Source organism: Mytilus trossulus, chromosome 11 (genome assembly GCF_036588685.1).
Source record: "Mytilus trossulus isolate FHL-02 chromosome 11, PNRI_Mtr1.1.1.hap1, whole genome shotgun sequence".
NCBI lineage: Eukaryota > Metazoa > Mollusca > Bivalvia > Mytilida > Mytilidae > Mytilus > Mytilus trossulus.
This window is the reverse complement of record NC_086383.1, coordinates 12741077-12763794: the sequence shown is the minus strand read 5'-3', so window position 1 is coordinate 12763794 and position 22718 is coordinate 12741077. Positions and strand designations below refer to the sequence as shown.

At 33.4% G+C, this 22718-nt stretch overlaps 2 protein-coding genes across 2 annotated transcripts; one reads left to right on the top strand and one right to left on the bottom strand.

Annotated features, from left to right (window-relative positions):
- Positions 1-965: 965 nt before the first annotated feature.
- On the top strand, positions 966-12539 carry LOC134689748 (uncharacterized). The gene is made up of 7 exons (XM_063549718.1): positions 966-1057; positions 5359-5548; positions 7954-8048; positions 8855-8929; positions 9397-9408; positions 10402-10413; positions 12421-12539. Exons 1-7 carry the CDS (start codon positions 1006-1008, stop codon positions 12537-12539), a joined length of 555 nt encoding a protein of 184 aa, XP_063405788.1. The 5' UTR covers positions 966-1005.
- A 9158-nt stretch (positions 12540-21697) lies between these two features.
- On the bottom strand, positions 21698-22288 carry LOC134689747 (uncharacterized). Its single transcript, XM_063549716.1, has one exon. The coding sequence runs from the start codon at positions 22286-22288 to the stop codon at positions 21698-21700; it is 591 nt and encodes a 196-aa protein (XP_063405786.1).
- Positions 22289-22718: the final 430 nt, after the last annotated feature.

Sequence of the window (22718 nt, the reverse complement as noted above, 5' to 3'; positions counted from 1 at the left end):
TGTTTGTGCGTTTGCATGTTTCTTGAACGGTGTAAGGACAATGTTTCTCATCGCCAGTAATATCATCTGTTCTCAGCAAATGAATGATCAAATTTATCAACGACGATAGATTTTCTTTATTTTTATGTTCTCGGGTGACATAAAATAAAAAAAAATCATATACTATGACATGTCCTTTTTTATTCCTTTTATCTCTTTTATGAGTATTGGTCGACTCGCGATTGCCTATTTGCCTCCAAATGATCTATCTCACCGACAGCAGATTTCAAACAGCGAATATATGTCACAACGGTTGTTGTGCAAAATATTCATTAATTAGTACTGAGTGATGTCAGTGCAGGTTTTAATTTGCTCAAAAAGACAAATGTGTAGTCTCAACTTGGTCACAAAGGTGTCGAAGACGTCGCAATAGAGTTAAATAGGCTTGTTATGTTTAGCTATGTTTTCAATGTCGTAAAATAAAGACGGGAATACAAAATTATAATGGAATAATAATTGACAATACCGAGTCAAAACAGTAACACAATGGATTATCAAAAAATAGTCTACAAAACAAAAATATATAGAAATGAACAACACAATCACTACCCTAAAACATTGAACAATCTCATGACCCCCGTAATGGGTTGCAGATTCTGCTTCAAATGTACACCTTAGTTGTCAATTTGATAAAACTTATTTACAGGAGGGGTCAAAGATATTATACGGACAGTCAAACTTGTAGATCATAAATAAACTGACAACGCTACGTCTAACAAAACAAAAGAAAAGCGGACAATTAAAAGTACACAAAAAACAACATATTTTAACAAAGCTGGTCAATTATACAACTGTAATATGACTAACATGACTAACGAATCAATACACCTACGTGATCGATATACAACCTGTAATGCAGCTGCTGTTTTTTTAACTATCGATGCATAAAAATGACATTTGAACAATATTAGTTTTGATTAAAAACAAACCAGAAGTGATATTAATTGCTCAGACTTGAACTTAAAGATGAAATCTTGCATATTGACTTTCCTAATGATTGTGGTTTTCTTCAAATATTGTAAGTACCTTTATTCGATATTAAATCGGTTATATTTGTGTTTAAATATAAAAAGCTTTTTTAAACTTACATGAAGTTTAAAATTTACAATTATAATAAACTGCAAAAAGGACAGGTCAAACTGACGAATGATACCTCAAATTTAAATTGTACAAATTAATACTTTCTTTTAAGAGATTGTAAACTGTCTATTTGTTTCTTTTTATAAATGTAAGACATACTTTGTATGTTTTGTGCTATTTGATATAAAGTCAAGGAAAAGGGACCTGATATAAATTAACTTACATTAAAGAAAGATGGTTGATGCAGTTTGTTACTATTTTGCATATAAGTTTCTTTTATTAGGGATCAAAATTAAAACTCAGTGTTCCAAATACTATCCTTAATATCTTGAATTTGTAGCACCCGAAGCTTTATACGCTATGATTCATACGAAAACTTCCATACAACCAGCTTAATTAATACACAGGAAATAACTAAATAGTTGGGAAGCTACACATTAAAATGAATTTAAAGATAATGCCTATAAACCGAAAAACTTACTATTCAATGTACTTTTCGGTTGGAGGAGATGAAATAATTCAAGAAATTTTTCAATTAATTTAATATGGAAATCTTTAACAAGTCTGAACGTTTCGAAAAAAAAAAGATTTACACTAAAATGGGAAACATGTTCATTATATTGGTGGTGGTTGAGAAGTAACATACATAAGGGCGACAATAAAATACTGCAGTAGAATATTCATATTGTAATTTTTAAGTAAATTTTTTATTAAATGCAGTCAATTTTCACCTCCACAGATACATTAAGGCTTAAAAACAACGATATAAAAATAATCAATTCACACGAATTTGTGTAAGTTTTAAAGTGTATCGAATCGAGCAAACTTTTTTTTCAATTGTTTGTACTATTTTTAACATTTCTTGCGCGCTGTAAGGAAACGGTATCTCCTGAGAGTGAAACACCTGTTCTCAGCAGACGGTTGATGAAAATCTTATCATAACGTTATTTTTGTTTTGTTATTTTCTGAATTTTCTGTTGTGACGCCCTTCAAAAAGACGAACATGTTTGATGATGTTACACAAAAAGAACACAACTAATTGCAAATCTTTTAAAAAATATCAATAAGTCGTCTTCACTTGTTTATTCAATAATTTTGTGGGTTGTTTTTTTACATTTCTTGAACGGAGTGAGGAAAATGTTTCTCATTACCAATATAATCATCTGTTCTAAACAAATGACTAATCAACATTTATTTTTGACGTTGAATGTTTCTTGCTTTTCTGTTCTGGGATGTCACAACGAAACTATCATATAAAATGTATTATCTTGTTTTTATTCCTTTTATTCCCAAATGAGTCTTTGTCAACTCACATTTGGATGCCTATTTGCCTATGTTTAGTATCAAATGATATCTTTTTAAGTTTAAATTATCTCAGGCAAACAAGCGTGTCGTCTCAACAAGGTCGCCACGATGTCCACGAGGTCGCAATGGTGTTATTTAGGCTATATCGCCAATGTAATGTACCTACTGTAAATATTTATAAATTGCTAAACAGAAGGTGAAAATTACATTCTCCAATAAAATGGACGTTTGATACCTCGAATTTTAATTGAGCATTTCAATTATTACAAACATAGAATATGTATATCGTAAAATATATCAATATATAATTATTATTAAGATGGTTTTTGAAAATGATGCTGTATTTGCGTGATGACACAATATGTTTGTGATTTACCTTTGCAAGCATGTTCTGTGTAAGAACAATGTACGATAATATCCCGTTTTGTTACTATTGTCTAATTTTTCTCATCTTGTTTTGAAAAGCTGTTTTAATATGTTAAAACATTCTCTGTGGTTTTGAAGTTTTACTTATTTTTAAAAATATTTTAATTAAGACTCCCGACAATATGTTTTCCATTGTTGGTCTGTGTCATCTGTTTTTTGACGGAAGATCGATCTAACCATTTGAATTTGTTATGAAGCCAATATATATATATATATATATATATATATACATAAGTACGTCTGAGTCAGTGACAACCCTACAACAGATGTATCCATCGGATCGCCATCAATGATGGTGATACATGGCTGTGTACATAATGTATATACAACTCGTCTAAACATCAACCCAACAATGTTAGATCTGTAAATTTGCTTTCGCAAATTTTTGGTTCTTCCCTCGCCGGGATTCGAACCCATGCTTCTGTGATATCGTGACACCAAATCGCCTGCACTGCAGCCGTCCCGCTAGACCACACGACCACCTGGGCTCTCAAAAAAAGAGCTTTCGGTGGCCATATGTTACCTTTCCACGTCAGTTTTAATCTAGCGGCGTACTACAGTACATGATATATAAGGCATGAAGATGTTATGGTTACAGATCAGCTAAATTATCTATAGTAAAGGATCCTACAAATTAATGTAAGATACAGTCACAGAAAATAATTATATTCATAAGTACGTCTGAGTCAGTGACAACCCTACAACAGATGTATCCATCGGATCGCCATCAATGATGGTGATACATGGCTGTGTACATAATGTATATACAACTCGTCTAAACATCAACCCAACAATGTTAGATCTGTAAATTTGCTTTCGCAAATTTTTGGTTCTTCCCTCGCCGGGATTCGAACCCATGCTACTGTGATATCGTGACACCAAATCGCCTGCACTGCAGCCGTCCCGCTAGACCACACGACCACCTGGGCTCTCAAAAAAAGAGCTTTCGGTGGCCATATGTTACCTTTCCACGTCAGTTTTAATCTAGCGGCGTACTACAGTACATGATATATAAGGCATGAAGATGTTATTGTTACAGATCAGCTAAATTATCTATAGTAAAGGATCCTACAAATTAATGTAAGATACAGTCACAGAAAATAATTATATTCATAAGTACGTCTGAGTCAGTGACAACCCTACAACAGATGTATCCATCGGATCGCCATCAATGATGGTGATACATGGCTGGGTACATAATGTATATACAACTCGTCTAAAATATATATATATACAACTCGTCTAAACATCAACCCAACAATGTTAGATCTGTAAATTTGCTTTCGCAAATTTTTAGTTCTTCCCTCGCCGGGATTCGAACCCATGCTACTGTGATATCGTGACACCAAATCGCCTGCACTGCAGCCGTCCCGCTAGACCACACGACCACCTAGGCTCTCAAAAAAGAGCTTTCGCTGGCTATATATATAACTTTATAACTATTGTGTATTAAAATATTTGTAAAACATGCTTCTCATAAAAAGCAACTGATAAATGATTGAATTCCTAACTTTTGAATTTTATCGCTTTTTTCAGTCATCTATAAAGTTAAGTTGATTACTAGATGTACCTATCATCTTTATACACGTTTTTTAGCATTACATTATCCATTGAGATTAATATATTTTTCACGCGTTTACAAGACATAGACATTTGTTTTACTATTCATATAGCACAATCAATGGTATTTTATCTATTTGGTGTGTATCAAGTGACTTTGGCCCATTTGATTAAATTACTCCCCTTAGTTTAAGATTGAACATATAGATTGTATAGAAATTACAGATAATCCAGCCCTGTTTCGTCAGGAACCTGAAACTTGTGTGTTTTGAAAAATTATTTTGGTAGATATTTACAAAAATTATTTGAAATTTTAAGGGAATTGCTTACAATGTAACAGTTTTACTTTTTCACGAAATGAGAGAATTGACATCATCATGGTTTTTTTTTTAATTTGGCTGAAAACTTGATAAAACAGGTAAGTTATAAGGTATTTAACTTTAAAATCAAACATAAAAGGTGTTTAACTATTAGCCAACAAACAATTTTTTGTTTTATCTTTAGTTTTGTTTTGAATCTTGCTTATTTACAATATTTCATTATTGTATAGAGCATTTATTCTACAGTTATGATTCCAGTTTTCAAACTAAAATGGCCAAAAGTTTTCACAAAATACATTGTTTATTCGTACACAGACGGAAACCTAAAAAGATGTACAATGCACCGATATGTCGACAAAATGTTGATTCGACTTATGAATTGGTAAATTTGCATTTTTATATAAGGGGCGAATGTAATCCTTTTACAATGGCTGCCGTCATGATGGACGCTTTAAAAATGAGTAAAGTACCCCAAAGCTGACATAATTTAAGTTAAAACAAAGCTTTTCCTTGGGCAAATCGTTCTGATTATATAATTGTTTCTCTCGATCTTGATTGCAAATCAATTGAAACAAATGTGTGTTGAGTCTTATTCAATAAATATTAACAGAACAATGTTGTTTTTCAGCCCAAGGACATGGATTGTGTGCATTTCCGTGTTCATTCCAAGGAAGAGTCTTCAAGTTCCCTGCTTTGAACAATGATGACGATATATTAGATTACTCAGGATCCGATCCGACATCATATTCAGCAAATGTTTTCGGAGAAACATACACAGGGTATTGTTATGCAAGATCAGGGCCATTTATTGCATTGCGGTATGTTATTTTGATGTGTGTAGTAAATATAAATTTTTATATGTGTTACACACAATTCGCATGGCATTAAAAATCTTACAATTACCAGACTTTTTCCGATAATATTCATCTTCAACGGCTGCAGATGGTGTTAATGCAACATAACAACAATGCATAGTATTACAAACAAATAGCTAAATACAAACTAGAGGCTCTAAAGAGCCTGTGTCGCTCACTTTGGTATATGTGAATTAAACAAAGGAAGCAGACAGTTCATGACAAAATTGTGTTTAGGTGATTGTGATGTGTTTGTACATCTTACTTTACTGAACATTCTTGCTGCTTACAATTATCTCTATCTATAATGAACTTGTTCGTGTAGTTTCAGTGGAAAATGTTAGTAAAAATTTACGATTTTATGAAAATTGTTAAAATTGATTATAAAGGACAATAACTTCTTAGGGGGTCAACTAACCATTTTGGTCCTGTTGACTTATTTGTAAATCTTACTTTTCTGAACATTTTTGCTGTTTACAGTTTAAATCCATCTATAATAATATGCAAGATAATAACCAAAACAGTAAAATTTCCTTAAAATTACCAATTTAGGGGCAGCAACCCAACAATGGATTGTCTGATTCATCTAAATATTTCAGGGCAGATAGATCTTGACCAGATAAACAATTTTACCCATGTCAGATTTGCTCTATATGCTTTGGCTTTTGAGTTATAAGCTAAAAACTGCATTTTACCCCTATGTTCTATTTTTAGCCATGGCGGCCATCTTGGTTGGTTGGTCGGATAAACAAACACAAATTTTAAACTAGATACATCAATGATGATTGTGGCCAAGTTTGGTTTAATTTGGCCCAATAGGTTCAGAGGAGAAGATTTTTGTGAAAGTTAACGACGGACGACAGACGACGGACGACGGATGACGGACGCCAAAAGATGAGAAAAGCCCACTTGGCCCTTCGGGCCCGGTGAGCTAAAAACGAGGTCAAAATTAATAATTCGTTTATTGTCAATTTGTAACTTGTTACTGTGAGATTCAAATTCTTGATTCGTAAATTGTCATTTGGTAACTTATATCTTTGTATAGTTTCAAAATTCTTAAATGTAAATAATTGTTGTCAATTTGTAAATTGTCAATTTGTAAATTGTCAATTTGTTAATCGTCAAATAATCGTTAAGTTTGAATTGTTAATTTTAATCTTTACTTGAAACATGTCGATTCATTAAATGATAATTTTTGAAAAATGATGACGCTTAATTTCATAATCGGTGTGTGGCATCTTGTAGAGCACCTCTATATAACATATATTGTCATTTGAATCAATTGTGTACAGCAAATTTAGGAAGAAAACATTTAGATAAATGCATTGTTTGTTGTATATGGTATATGTATATCTTGAGTAAAAATGTATGTCTACTTTACTGGTCACTCCACCTGGGATGGGATGTGTCACATTTACATGGTACATACAGATTTGTCACTGGAAAATGCTCATTTTCATGATTTAATGCGTGAATTTAATGCATGATGGGGAGAAATAGTTGACACTCATTATTCTTTGATATTATAATCGCAATGTTTCAATTTTGGAGAGTAACTTAATTCGACGTTGGCGGCGGCGGCAGCGGCGGCGGCCATAAATATTAACTCTGTTGTTAAAAGGTTTTTTTATTTTTAATTACCTTCTTGAACTATTCTGAATGTGTACTAAAACTGGACAAAAATTTGAACGACCAAAAGCTGGTATTTAGAAGGAAATTGTAAAAACAATATTTCTAGTTTTTTCAACATATTACTTATAAATGTCTGGACTAAGATTTTCTGCCAGTTATGAAAACATACAATCTGCAGATAATTTTTTGAAATATTTATCAAATCAATAAACAATTATGTTTTTTTCCACACTTTGACAGAAGCTTCCTACAAAAAAAATATTTTTGTTTCCCATTTTTATTGATCCTGCGAATAACAGCCACGGTAGACAAGACACTGGATTCCATAGAACCATAACGAACAGGTAAATGTCAGAGGCGTATGGATCATATCGTTAAAGGAGTATAATGAAACAATAGTATGGGATCCTTACATATGACATATAATAGGAGTATAACGATGTTATGTCTTGATGGTGTCCACTCTGAGAATTTGTCAATGACCATGATCGTAAAACAATGAAACTATGTCTGTTTTTATTACACATATAAACTTTTAAACAAAGCGACACTTTTGCCTTTTGACGGGTCAGAGAGAAGATCTCGCCTTCTCGCCATTTTCATTTGAAACAATTCTCGCCAATCTGCTTACCCTTAGATAAATCCGTTTCAAAATGTATCTCGAGGTCCAGTATTTTTGTCATTATGCTTTTTATTAAATTTCACAACTAGTGTTATAATTTCTTTCTTATCATAAGTCGACAAATAAATGGAACAGCTACTTACCTGTGCATTAAAGATACCCTGTTCAACAAAGATCACGATTTTGTGGTGTATTATAGAATGTCATGGGGTAAGTGCAAAATGTAAGATATTCAAAAGTATAATCTCAACAGTCACTTTAAATTTTAAACAATGATTTGAGGGAACACAATTCGGATGTCAATGTCAAATAATCGTTGTAATTCAGTATGAATATATAATCTCACGAACTGTGTGTGTTTCTCACCGTAGGCATTGGAGATATCTTCATTTATTTCATGGCGTCTCAAGTGTTTAAACGCCACTGTTAGATTTTACGTCAAAAAAGGGGGGGGTGATAAGTAGTGGAAGCCGGAGAAAGTCGGATATTCCACAAATCATTGGCAGGAAAACTGATAATACTAGTAAATATAGCATGTATAAGTTGGGGTGTAACGTGCGATGCTGGAACTAATAACCCCAGTGTTGTCAGGCTAGTGAAACTCGATGTATAATCCAACGTTGCATTCATAACATGTGATAAATCAAAAATGTGTATTTTAGATTGACATCTTTTTTTAAACATTGTTCTGTAAAATTTGTTGGTTCTTTGTTTTAACTACTGATACGCCGTGTGCATGCTATACGTCTACTATTTACTTTATAGTTGGATTGTAATATTTTGTGATATTTTATGAAGAATTAACACATTAACAACATGCCAAAATAAACAAATGAATTAAAGCAATCACAAATTGCCAAGCTTAAAAAGCAATCATGATTATGTTTATTATTATCGTATCATTTTTCACTATGAGTAAAGACTAAATCACAATCGGTCTGTGAATATTGAAATCGATTAACACAAAAAAAGCAATCATTTTTACCGATTAATTCTGATAAAACTTATTCTTCTAGTTCATTTTCCTGGAAATCCTACAATATGTGATATTTGCCATGGGAAAGGGTACTGGCCAGCTTTAGTGTTGAAAGGTGAGGTTTCATTACATTTCTTAACCATATAGACTGTATTATATCTATGTAAGAATATTTGAGTTTTGTTGATAATTCTGCCGCACACTCGTAAATATATACTTTTTTTATGAATTATCAAGAACTATCTGGAAGATTCGCAATAAAGTATCTAAAAGTATTTCGATTTTAAAATAAGACAATATTAAAAATTAAACCGTCAATGGTTTTAGCTATTATTTCTTTGTCCAAGATACTGTGCCTTCATCATTTATGTATTTCGGCAGCTTTCGTTAATTTTCAAGTTTTTTTTATTCAATTTGTATGTTGTTGGTAAATTCAGATCAGCGCAAAATACTTCTACCCGAACAAGTATGAAAATTTCATCCACTGCCAAATGCAGGAAAAACTTCTGTACTAAAGTACATGCAAAGCACTAGTTGACATTTAATGTGTTAATCCGATAAAACTTTTTTTTTCTTTTTCAGACCTCAAAGTTGGTAAGTATACATAAATTGTATCACTTTATTCTGATATCATGGATATTGCATTCAACTTGAAAATACTTAATTTACATATATTATTTGAAAGTTGGTATTTCAATTTAAAAAAAAAACAAAGCACATTAATGCTTTAATGTTAATGAAAATACCAATTATTAAGGAACACTTATTTTGTGTAACTTATTTATGTGTTTCGATATTAAATAGCATTTATAGTTAGAATAGTTTAGCAAAGCAAATGCTTGTATATCAAACCAGACACTAATTATTCGTCTAAAAGTCTGAACTTCGACATGCAAGCAGTTTATTTAAACGGTATTTTGAAAACAGTACCAGCTTTGCCACTTGTTATTAAAGAACTCCACATAAACCATATGTGATTGATTCACTTTAAAACTATGATCGATGCCTAGACTGTCGTAAGCGGTTGAGTTGATTTGAGAAAGTACTTATGTTATAGCTCAGTTGGTAGACGTGTTACCTTTTAACATAGAGGTCCCCGATTCGAGTCACGGTAAAGAAAAGCAATTTTGTTAGAAAATTCAGGCTCTCTGGTTACACATATAAACGAAGAACACATTTGTGTTTATCCTTTTGTCAATTAGAATCAACAAGACTAAAATTTACATCAAACATATACAGGAATTAATCAAACTCCAAACTGTCGAAAAAGTAAGGATTTTCTTATCCAGGGCATAGATTACCTTAGCCGTTTTTAGCATAACATTTTTAGAAGTTCGGATCCTCAATGCTCTTCAACATTGTACTTGTTTCACTTTATATATTTTTGGACATGAGCGTCACTGAGGAGTCTTACTAAATTATAATCCCCTGGTACCTTTAATAACTAATTAAAAGTATGTGTTTACATATTTTTTAATATTTGTATAAAATGAGAAGATCAAATATAATTATCAACATAAATTATGTCTGAATACTTTTCATGATACTTCTATATTTCATGTCTATTCTTTACTTTTTATTTTGCAGAATGTGGAATTGGTAAGCATATTATTTTATTTTGTAAATCTTAATATTTGTATACATACAACATATATTTTAAAAATAGGGAAATGTGGATATGATTACCAAGGAGACAACCCATTTCCCATGTTCAAACTAATTTATAATGTATTCAAAACTTATTAGATCATCATGGCTCGCCTGGTATTTAATGTCAAACTGTGTGTCAGATTGTATATCATTTTATTTTATATTTTGCAATTTAATTAATGTTACTGAAAAAGCAGACAGTTTGGCTTTCAAAACATTTTTAAATTGAGAAACATTTGTTTAAATATGTATACACTTATGCAAACGAGTTGCTGGTGTTTCCTCCACAACTAAGTTTTTAAACATATAGTTATCTCCCTTGTGTCACATATACACTACCATTATATGTACCAGATTTCAAGATTGCGCATGATTACTACTTGAAATCAAAATGTAGTAAATTAAATATTCTTAGTAATGTTTTAGTTCGTTCCTAAAAATAGAACCCCAATTGGATGACGAAACATTTTGATTAAGCAAATGACAAAAAAAAATAATATTCTGAATCTTAATTTTTCCTATACCTTGTACTGTTAAATGTGAAAAAAAAAACAATTTGGTTGATAGCGTTGGAAACCGAAATAAATATGCTCGGTTACAATCATTGAAGGTGTGGACAACACTTATAAGAAGGGTTAATTGTGTAGTGATCTGTAAAATTACACTGCATAGCAATCAAAAGATAAGTCACAAAGAAAACAACAACAAAAATATGTATGCTGTTGTAATCAGGTGCTCCGAAATGGATATATAGAGATTTATATAAATCGTGTTTCATATCAAGAAAATAAGTGGCATTTGATATATAGACTATATACCTTATGTATAATAATGCATTTACAATAAACAATAGATACGTGCAATATATGCTGTGCAAAAATATAAAAAAAAGACATTACAAACAAAATAAAGAAAGAAAAAAAAATGGCCAATGGAAAAATAAGAGAAAACAGAAAAAGATGTGTTCCAATTCTGACCCTCGCACATCTTTCTTGTTTTTGACTGTTTAACGTATATTAGTACATAAAATAATGTATATAATTCATACGTCGACAATAATGCATTATCTATTACAGTTAAAATCCCAGGTAAGTACTTCCGGTTAACGGCGATCTTTTTTTATTTGATTTGTTTCCTTTTTTGCTTTTTAATTAAAAGAAATTTATGTTGAATTTTGTGATTTATATCCTATTGATACTAAACGAACTTACTCAATTATATGTTTATGCTTTGGCAGATTGGTGCTCTGATTATTTGCTTCAATCATTTGTTTAATGTGCATGTTTTGGATCTAATGATGTGTGTGTGTGTGTGTGTGTGTGTGTGTATGTAACAGTATCCTTATGTCATGTTTAATTGTCAGAGGTGGATTCATGGAAGGAAAGCAAGGGGTTTGAGTGCCTCTTTTGCTGGTTATATTGCATGATCGATTTTATAGGGAATCAGTAAGGTATGACGGGAGTGGACCACTTCTAAGGCAGTAAGATAGGGTCAGTAAGTGTACCTTGCTAAAAGCCACCTACGTACCCAACGAAGAGTGCAAAGTTACTTAAAATGCAGAGTACGTGACAAATGCTAATGTATTTACTTGAACGTCCCCATTCTAACCAAACATGACTGCGTTCATGTACATCCAGCACCGCCAAACAGAAGCGCAACCATGACATGGGTTTCACTGCCTATTATAAAATAACCTGTATTTTAAGTATCTAATTTTATTTTCCCCTAGTCACCCTTTGTGTTTGAAGGGGTAGAAAAAGATAATAACAAGAATGTACACCATACACTTTTCCTTCAACTTTCCGACAGAGCACAAACAAGTAGACTGTCCCTCTGGTATCTTTCGACCCTCTTTTATCATGTTTATAGTAAACCAAAACTGTATATTTGTTCTTTACTCTCATTCTAAAGTCTAGGATGTTCGCAAATTAAAACTTCACATTGGGTTTTTTTCAGACTTAGATTGCAACATTCCCCAAGTGTGTCCAGTGACAGACCCAGATCATCAAATACCATGTGACAGTTGTACGTCCTCTGAATCAAAAGATGAAGGCATCTGCTGCCCAGACAAATAACAACTTTAATTCCAGAAAGGATTACAGAAATATAAACAAATATATATTTTAACAATTAAAGTTTTATTGTTAAAATTAAATAGCACTTGTTCAAAGTAATGTTGTAAATACAAGGGCGGTGGAAGGGAGGGGATATTATGACCACGAGACAATTTAACCATGAAGACAAATTGACACAGATAACGGCCTTATTTATGTAAAAATAAATGAACGAAAAACAAATATTTAACACATAAACAAACGACAACCACTGAATTACAGGCCCCTGACTTGGGACAGGCACATACATAACTAATGTGGCGGGGTTAAACATGTTAGCGGGATCTCAACCCTCCCCTAACCTGTGACAGTGGTATAACAGTGGGTGTGTGTTTGTGCAAAATATTTCCAATTCATCCCTACAGTAATAATAAAATAAGTTACAATTCCATCCGAGGTGGGAACATGCGACTACTTTTAAAACGTTTAACTGATTTCTTCTCAAAGTTCAACTGAAAATGTAAATTCGGCGTCATGATGTCGATGTAAGGCTTTAAAGAGAAAAAAAAACAATAGATTGTCATAATTATTTGAACAAAAAAAGCACGAAAGCACAAATATAAAACAGGGCAAACGAGGAAACTTGCGGCTTGATTAATGAACAAAAGAACACAAATGTGATAAAAGCAGCACATGACAACCGCTGAATTATAGGCTCCTGATTAGGACAGGCACATACAGAAGCTAACAATGCTAAACAAGAAGGCTTCCACCCGGGTCAATTGCGAAAGCGTATGTAATGGTTGATATCGTGTTTCAGTAAAAGTCAGAAATAATGAGTTATTGTATTCGACTCTACTAATTTTTACCAGACCATTTGAATTGGTCTGATTTTGGATCCTCAATGCTCTTCAACTTTGTATTTATTTGGCTTTTTAACTATTTCGATCTGAGCGTCACTGGTGAGTCTTATGTAGACGAAACGCGCGCCTGGCGAATAAAATTATAATCCTGGTACTTTTGATAACTATTTACACCACTGGGTCGATGCCACTGCTGGTGCACGTTTCGTCCGCGAGGGTATCACCAGCTCAGTAGTCAGCACTTCGGTGTTGACATGAATATCAACTATATGGTCATTTTTATAAATTTTCTGTTTACAAAACTTTGAATTTTTCGAAAAACTAAGGATTTTCTTACCCCAGGAGTAGATTACCTTAGCCGTATTTGGCACAACTTTTTGGAATTTTGGATCCTCAATGCTCTTCAACTTTGTATTTATTTGGTTTTTTGACTATTTCGATCTGAGCGTCACTGATGAGTCTTATGTAGACGAAACGCGCGTCTGGCGTATAAAATTATAATCCTGGTACTTTTGATAAATATTGTAGAATATGATGATATAACTCGATTCAAGTCTTAACCGTTATTGACAAAATATAAAGCTTACTAGATCAAGTCTAAACCACAGTTGACCAAGTCTAAAACATATTTGACAAAGTCTTAACAGACCACCACCAATACTTATATATCTCTCATATTTTGACTATCTAGATTATTTTAAATGTACACGATTAATTTTTCTTTGGGTTAGAAAAGTGATGAAAACATGTTATAGCTAAAAAAAAAAAAAAAAAAAAAAAAAGAAGAGACGATATCTAAGCAAAGGGAAGTAACCCATTGTAAATATTAGTGATTTGCTGATGAATTAGTTATAGTTTAACATTCAAAATTTATAAAGTTAATGTTTATTGGTCGAATAAGTTTTAGACTTTGAAAGAGGGTTTTTTATACTTTGGTCTGGTATGGTTCAGATCTTAAGTATTGTAAAGACATTAGAATCAGGTAAAAATCTGTTTACATGTAAGTACATTTGTACAGGTCAAGAATAAACTTCGACAGTTTGAAAATTAAAAGAAAAATATTTTGAAAATTTTTTCAAAAATAAATGTTTTTTTTAACTACATTTATATGTGTATCTAAACTAAAAAATACATTTGTAATCAAATAAAATCAATGTCATTTAGGTGGTCCGTTTTCGATGCAAATGGGTACCTGGCAATTTAACAATTGTATATGTCAGTCCGATTATTGTTCATCAATCATATATGTTAAAACCACTTGAGACTCCCCCATTCGATGATTCTAATGAACTGAAAAGTAAAGAAAAATGCAACTGATGAGACGAAATGCTTACAAGTTTATTGTGTGAATCATTAAATTATAAGCCTTTTAGTTTTGATAATGAACCTTTGTACCATGAGAAATAAACGAATGTTTTCTTCATTTGAAATTGTATTTAAGCCATTTTTTAATTACACATATATTTTTGTTTCACATGTTTAGGTCTGAAGGTGCTAGTGCTTGTGCTAATAAAGGTTTATAGTCTCTTTTTAAGAGACATGGTAGATGGTGTTCCGAATAATTTCTATCGCATTATTTTCAGACTTTTATTGCATGATATAGATCACCTTTTTAAATTTTCCCGTTCTTTGTGTTTTCGGCCCTCGGCTCTGTCGTGTGGTATTGCACTTTACTTTTTTTTGGTTATTTATTAGTATGATTATTATCAGTGGTTGTGGTATATGGGTGTTAACGGAAGAAGAAATAATTTCAGTCGGCTGATTTTATGAATTTGAATGAAATTATTTTCTTCTGAACTGTCTGCCATTAGATGGCGTTTAGGTTAAGTAGTTTGTGTGATTTGGCGGTTAAATCATTCGGCACGACAGGGTCTACTCGATAGGTCACGTTAGTTTTTACATCCATGCTATTTGATATTTTGTATCATGCATTAAGAGATTGATTGTTTACAAATGATTGTGTGTATCTCAGTAGCATGGGTGTTGCTAAACGGCGGAAACGGAAAACGGAACGGAATACGGAACGGAAACGGAATACGGAAACATAAAAAATTAACATCTTTTATTTTTCGTTAATTCATCTACATAGGCATGTTTTATTTAGTAAAAGAAAGAAAAACAGAGAAATTAACACGAAATAAAAGATTATAATTAAAAGTATAAAGTATTTAAATAATACGCAGGACATATCATGACGAGACTATGTCATTTGAAATATTTGATAGGACATGCGTTAGCCAGACATCCTAACCCAATATAATACTTCGTTTTTCTGTCGATTACTAAACCAAGATCCCATGCGTATGTCGTTTATGCGATTCAGTAAAGTCCTGTTCGACTTTTATTATTTAAAAAAAAACATGTTGGATAAGCGTCAAAAAGTAGTAACCTAACAACACAAAATAAATCTACAAATGGTCTAAAAATGGACATTGGCCTCGATTCCGAAGATAGGTTGTGGAGTAATACATTTTACGGAAATTCTTTTCATCCGTTTTTTATTTTCTTTGCTTCTTTTTTAATCGCCTTGAATTAATATTAGTACAATGTATCTTGTTGCGTTGTTCTGCATTAGTGATTTTCGTTGTAACTTTTTTATAATAGAAAGAAAACTTAAAAGAAACAAAATGCGACAATGTTGTATGGACTACATCCGATAAGGAAACATGTGAACAAGAAAACAGACTTTATCAATAAAATTAATACGAATGGATGTGAAATAAGTGGTAGAAAATTAGAAGCGTTCATGGATTCCTATATGGTTTTACGATTTGCACAGTGCCCTTACCAAGATCAAAATCATGTCCTAATGCTTTAAAAATCAAAATGTCCACACTGCTGTAAATATCATGCCGCCTAATGCTTAAAAGTAGACCAAAAGACTAAAAAACAAAAACCCAAGCAGACAAACCATTATACACAAAACAAAACATACAATTACCTTAATACATCCTGTTGGAAAGATGCATGGTTCCGTCTTCAGGTGAATCCTTCTACCGGCTCTGTCCACTACAACCTCCAGAGGTGCGCCGACTGGGGTGATCAAGTCCCAGCCCGAAACCACTTGGCTATCCATCCCTGTCTCTACACTTTACTGCTTCCATTGTTCAGACCTTTTTCTGCATAACCACATCGATGCTGTATCTGCCTGTTTACACAAGTGCCCTATCAGCTTACTTCTTTCCCCTCCAACAATACCAAGTGCTCCCAATGCTCGCCACATAGACTGTCCATCAAACCCTCTGCGTCCTAATTCAACCGGAAATAATCAAACCCGCCATCCATTGTCTCTACATTCTGCAAGTAGATATTCTTACTTCAGTCTCTTTCTTTCGTAGGCATCTTCTATTCTTTCTTTCAATGGTACGGTTAGTTCCAGCAGGATTGCCTGTTGAGGCGGACCAAATGACGATGTCAGGATCTGGTCGGAATTGTAACTTCTGTTTTAGATTCACCATCATTTGCCAAAACTAAACTGAGGTAGAGAAATACGAACCCATCCAAAAACTGGTGATGATATATGTTGATCAGAAACAATTAACAGATCCGGCTTACCATATACATGAATACATATTCATTTACACTATAGGAATGTTAAAATTTAAAAGTTACTTTTATTCATATTTATAGTTTACTAAGGTGTGGTGCTACATGTATGTCAACACAACTAAAAACTCTTCTCTGTTCTTTTTTTTTTATAACGGTAATGACACTTTATTCTACTGAACGCATCTGTTCGTTTAGATGTTGCTACTGGCCAAACACCCGATCATCCAAGTCTTGAAGATATCATTTACTTGATAACACCTGACCCAGAACAGGTTTTTGAGATACCCGAGAATCAACGGATTGTTGGGCCTGTTTGATGTTGTCCAATTTACCATGCCTCTTTGCTAGCGGAAGCATAGGAATGAGTGATTCAAACATTGTGTTTTACTGGTTTCCTGTAACTGTTTGTTTCGATAGTAGTAGTTTATATGGGGCTTTTTTAAAATATTACATAACTTGGTATATATGTAACGTGTCCCTTTTGAGGGTTTTGTCGTAATCATTGAAAGCAGGTAGTTGCAACTGTGAAATTTATGAAAAGCATTGATGCTATTATTATAATCTAGCAGGTTACGCATTATGTTGGAGCATAGTGTACATAATATGTTATAAAGCACAAAAATGTCAGTTTTCACCTCAGAAGCTTACAAAACTTTTACATAGACGTATTAAGAAGGGATATAATTACGATACTGTTGTCAGGTAATTGAAGATTGCATATTTTGGTTTTATTTAAAAACAACTGGTTGAAATGACACGGGTTATGCTCTTCCCATATATTCTATGATTATATGATACCAAACCCCTAACGGGAGGGAGTGTGCCTGATATGCATATGATGAAGACATAATCTTTCAATCAGTTTAATTGAGATCTAAATCTGGCATTTGTGTTAACTGCTAGTAGTTTGTTGTTATTTATGAATTATTGTCACTTTGTTTATTTTCATTTGTTACAACTTCTGACAGCAGACTCGGACTTCTTTTGAACCGATTTTTAATGAGCGTATTGTTATGCGTTTACTTTTCTACATTGACAACAGGTATAGAGATCTCATAAACATTTTTAACCCGTGCGCCTGTCAAATTCAGGAGCCTCTGTCCTTTGTTAGTTTTGTATTATTTTTACTTTTAGTTTCTTGTGTATAATTTGGAGTATAGTACAACGATCATGGCATTATCATTGAACTAGTATATATGTGTTTAGGGGCCAGCTGAAGGACGCCTCCGGGTATGGGAATTTCTCACTACATTGAAGACCTACAGGTGACCTTCTGCTATTGTCTGTTCTGTGGCCGAGTTGTTGTCTCTTTGACACATTCCCCATTTTTATTCTAAATTTTAATTTTATAGAGCATCTTACAAAAAATGCGTGTTTCATGTACTTAGCAGAAATGCACAAATGTCAGCTGTTGTCCATTTATCGGGTATTAAGCTGGTATAAATGATTGTTGTAAAAGTTTGCGCATAATGATATGATAGCTGCTTTTTCGTTTCATTTTGAATTTTTTAGAAATTCTATGGCTTATATTTCTTGGCCTTCATACTTTTGATTATTGAGTCCATATTCAATAGTTTTTTTGCTCACCCGACTTAATTTATTATGTCTTTCTATGTTGGATTTAACGGTTTATTTAGTGGTATACATATTAAGTTGATGCTTCTTAATTGTTACAATTATATATTTTGAATTGTTCATTCAATGTTTCTGCTCATGTTTTCTGCTGGTTTAAGTCTTTAGTGGTGATTTACATTGAGGGGTTTGTTTTATCTAACCTAGACCTACCAAGTGAGCTTTTCACATCACTCCGTCGTCCGTCTTTGTTAACTTTTCCAAAAATCTTCTATGAAACTAATGGACCAAATGTTATCAAGCACATGTCCTAAAGGAAGTCGTCTGACAGTTTTGGTTAAATTTGGCAACACTTATCATTAGTTTATCTTGTTTAAGCGTGCTGGATAATCTTGCATGCTGGCATGGACAAAATTAAAACAAAGGAATGAAATGCAAGTGCTGAAAACCCACAGAGAATAGCGAAAAACATGTTTAGAAAATTGTGCTCTACCTAATGTCCATTGACGTCAAAACGGTCAAATGATTTCTTGTGTGGAGTTATCGCCCTTGTATGACATGTGCTTCAATGTTTACCAATAGTATAGAAAAATATAAATAGACAGAGAGAAACAGTTTATAGCAAATATAACCAGGTCAACATGTGTGGCTAAATTGTAAGTAGACTCGTTTTTGCTCTTGACGAGTTTACCAATTTTAGGTGTTGTCATCAATTATCTTGCAAACTAAAGAAGATAGAGATACTTTTATCATGTAATTTGCTATTCAATTTTATAATGTTGGAGAGTTCCCATTTTAAAAGATTTACATACACCTATTTGAACGGCACGTGCTTTTTTAATACCTCTTTGTTTTTTAGTTGTTATGATGTATTTACAATACAGTTTGCTATTTTCTTTGACATCTGGCTCATATCCTATTGTCAACTTAACTGTTGTGTGACTTCATATACTTCAGTCGTTGTTTATTTTCGTAGTTCTTTCCATCTTTGCCCCCTTAAATTACGTCTATATAAAAAAAATTACCGTTTCCGTTTCGGTTCCGTTTTCCGTTAACGCCGTTTAGAAACTCCCCAGTAGCATAGGTTCGAATCCTGGCGAGGGAAGAACAAGAATTTGCGGATGCAAATTTACAGATCTATCATCGTTGGTTTGATGTTTAGACGAGTTGTATATATATTTACAGATCTAACATTGTTGGGTTGATGTTTAGACGAGTTGTATATATTTATATATATATGATGATTTTTCGTTCTGATTCGAAATTTGTATGCAATAAATATCATTTAATGGTTGTTATTAAACCAGCCCTCGGCTCTGTCGTGTGGTATTGCACTTTATTCTTTTTTGTTATTTATTAGTATGATTATTATCAGTGGTTGTGAAATATGGGTGTTAACGGAAGCAGAATACTAATGACTTAAAATGAGAAACAGAGATAACGACAAAAAGACAGCATGGCAATATTTCTCCTCCCAGACCCCCTCCCCTTTTCACCCCCCCCCCCCCCCCCCCCCCATAAAATTTCAAAAAAAATGGTTGATTTTTGTACCATATCATAAAGTAATAACTAATAGTGAAATAAATAAAATCTGTAATGAAAAAATAAAGGTTAAATTTTTACCTGAAATTTTGTTCCAGCGAGCCTCCTTAATTTGGTCTTAGGACACGTCCTAATCCTAAGAGAGCTTCGATAAACAGGCCCAAGGTTTTTGTCGGATGTAAAACCCGTATTTATTTTGTTTTTTCTCAGTCGATTTACGAATTTAGAACGGTGTACTACTGTCGCCTGTATGTACCATGTAGACAAACAAATATGTCTTACAATAATTCTACACACAAAACTAGTTTATGCCTATTGATTGTAGAAACACAGCTATACACAAAACCTTGAATGATGATTGACCAATGATACCTTCAAAACAAATTTGTAAAACTGAGCCTTATGTAGACGAAACGCGCGTCTGGCGTATTAAATTATAATCCTGGTACCTTTGATGACTTTTTACACCACTGGGTCGATGCCACTGCTGGTGGACGTTTCGTCCCCGAGGGAATCACCAGCCCAGGTGTTGACATGAAAATCAATAATGTGGTCATTTTTTCAAAGTTCCTGTTTACAAAATTTTGAATTTTTCGAAAAACTAAGGATTTTCTTATCCCAGGCATAGATTACCTTAGCCGTATTTGTCACAACTTTTTTGAATTTTGGATCCTCAATGCTCTTCAACTTTGTACTTGTTTGGCTCTATAAATATTTTGATATGAGCGTCACTGATGAGTCTTTAATAGACGAAACGCTCTTATATAATATATAACTATTTTAAACTCAAATTCATTACAAACACCTCATTCAGTTTGCCTCTTGTAAACGGTATAGGAATCAAGGAACACACAACGGAGAGATTAACAATTTAATCATGGATAGATGATACCTGTCGGATGGACATCTTACAAACTTTTCATACGCAAAATATAGATAACATAATGATATCGTTCCATCGAGACAAGGTTACAATGTTAAACGCATTTATCAATGTGAAATAAAGTGAGATAGATAATACAACATATGGTTAAGTATGCCTCAGAACTTGACTTATGTATAGCAAATGATAATAAGGGTCGGTTGACAACAAATCTTTACGAAAAAAAGAGATGAGTCCAGCTACCCAACGGTGCACTTTCATTTTCTATTTAACAACATTACAGCAGCGCAAAATTACGGCGCTTACATTTCCCTGTTGTCAACTTGATACGATATTCAGGTGCTTCTATTTCATATCATGACGTCATTGATCAAGGGTTGTTGCTCATATTGAAGCTATTAAAACAAGACTTCTAAGTGCTGAAGTTACAATCCTTCCCCCGAACGTTTTACGAACATCACGACTTAACTGTTATGGAATATATGTTTTACAGATGATAGCGTATATGTACCTACAATCACGTACCCTTTTCCAAAATCTCACCTACCGATTCACTTATTACCGGGTTTGAATTAACATTTGCGACACGACGTGTGGAGCATTATTTGTTTCTGAGCTCCTGTAACCAATCCGAATTTTTATAGGCTTTGTGTAGCTCAGTCTGGGTTTTTTAGTTGGAGCACTCTGTGAGGTAGTGTTGCTGAGTTTCCCTAGTTCCACATCTGCTTATTCGGTGGTCTTTTGTCCTGTGCGTTGTTTATATGCAGTTCTTAGTTGTATAAAGATGCTGAAATTTTTGTTGGATAGTCAAAGATTGGGATGTTTTTAACGTTTGGTGTTATCTCAAATAGGTCTCTTCCTGGAATGCTTAATTCCCATCGTCTTTGCCACGTCAGCATGGCACTCTTGTGTGCACCTTGAACGTCTTGAAGAGAAATCTTGTTGTTTTTTTGGCGTTGTGTTGCTTCTCCTGCTGCTTGCTTTGCCAAAAAGTCCGCTTCATCGTTCCCTTGAATATTTGCGTGTCCTGGTGTCCATAGGATGCAAATTTCCATCTCTTTAGTTCTTAGATCCTCGAGGTGTTCTCCGATGTCTCGAGTTACCTCAATATAGGATTTGGGTGCCCAATTAAGTGTGAGGAGTCCTACTGCACTTTGACTGTCAGAGAAGATCTTAAGTGTGGTGATGGTGTCGTATAGTCTTTCCAGTATGCAAAATTTTAATACAATTACAATTGCTATTAGTTCTGCCAGCAAGATGGATCCTATTTGAGGGACAGATGTATGTAGTCGTATGGCTGGTCTTGAGCCTTCTGTGTAGATGATTGCAACAGCTCCACATGGTCCAGGTTTCCCATGCATGATCAATCAGTGTATGCAGTTGCTTGTTCGTTTGCTGTATTACCGATTAATTCTGTCATGACTGTTATGCATAGCTTTTGTTCTGATGTTCTTGATTTCAAGCTATTGAGTCTGTTCTAGTATGATGGTGTTGTTCGTTGTTTTTGATGTTTCTCCAAGTCTTTAAGTAAATTCCGGCTCCCTTAAATTGATGTTAATGCCGGTTTCTTCATAGACACTGCTGGAATGTTGCTACATAGAAATGGAAAGTTTAGGAGTTGGAAGATAAAATAATATCTTTTATGGAAAAGTTATGTAATTAATACTTACAAAAGGATTACAAGTGTGGTATGTCTGAAGCACCAGGTTTTTTTTATAGTTGCGCAATACTTTGTTTATATCATGTTAAACTAAAGTACTAGAGTTTTGTTTTGGATATAGGAAGATGTGG

What these genes read in the sequence shown, in the direction of transcription:
- LOC134689748 (XM_063549718.1), top strand. Translation starts at nt 1,006, where the DNA reads ATGAAATCTTGCATATTGACTTTCCTAATGATTGTGGTTTTCTTCAAA. An exon ending in TGTGGTTTTCTTCAAATATT is followed by an intron (nt 1,058 to 5,358) that starts GTAAGTACCTTT and finishes GTTGTTTTTCAG; the next exon opens with CCCAAGGACATGGATTGTGT. An exon ending in GTATTATAGAATGTCATGGG is followed by an intron (nt 8,049 to 8,854) that starts GTAAGTGCAAAA and finishes TTATTCTTCTAG; the next exon opens with TTCATTTTCCTGGAAATCCT.
- LOC134689747 (XM_063549716.1), bottom strand. Translation starts at nt 22,288, where the DNA reads ATGCATGGGAAACCTGGACCATGTGGAGCTGTTGCAATCATCTACACA.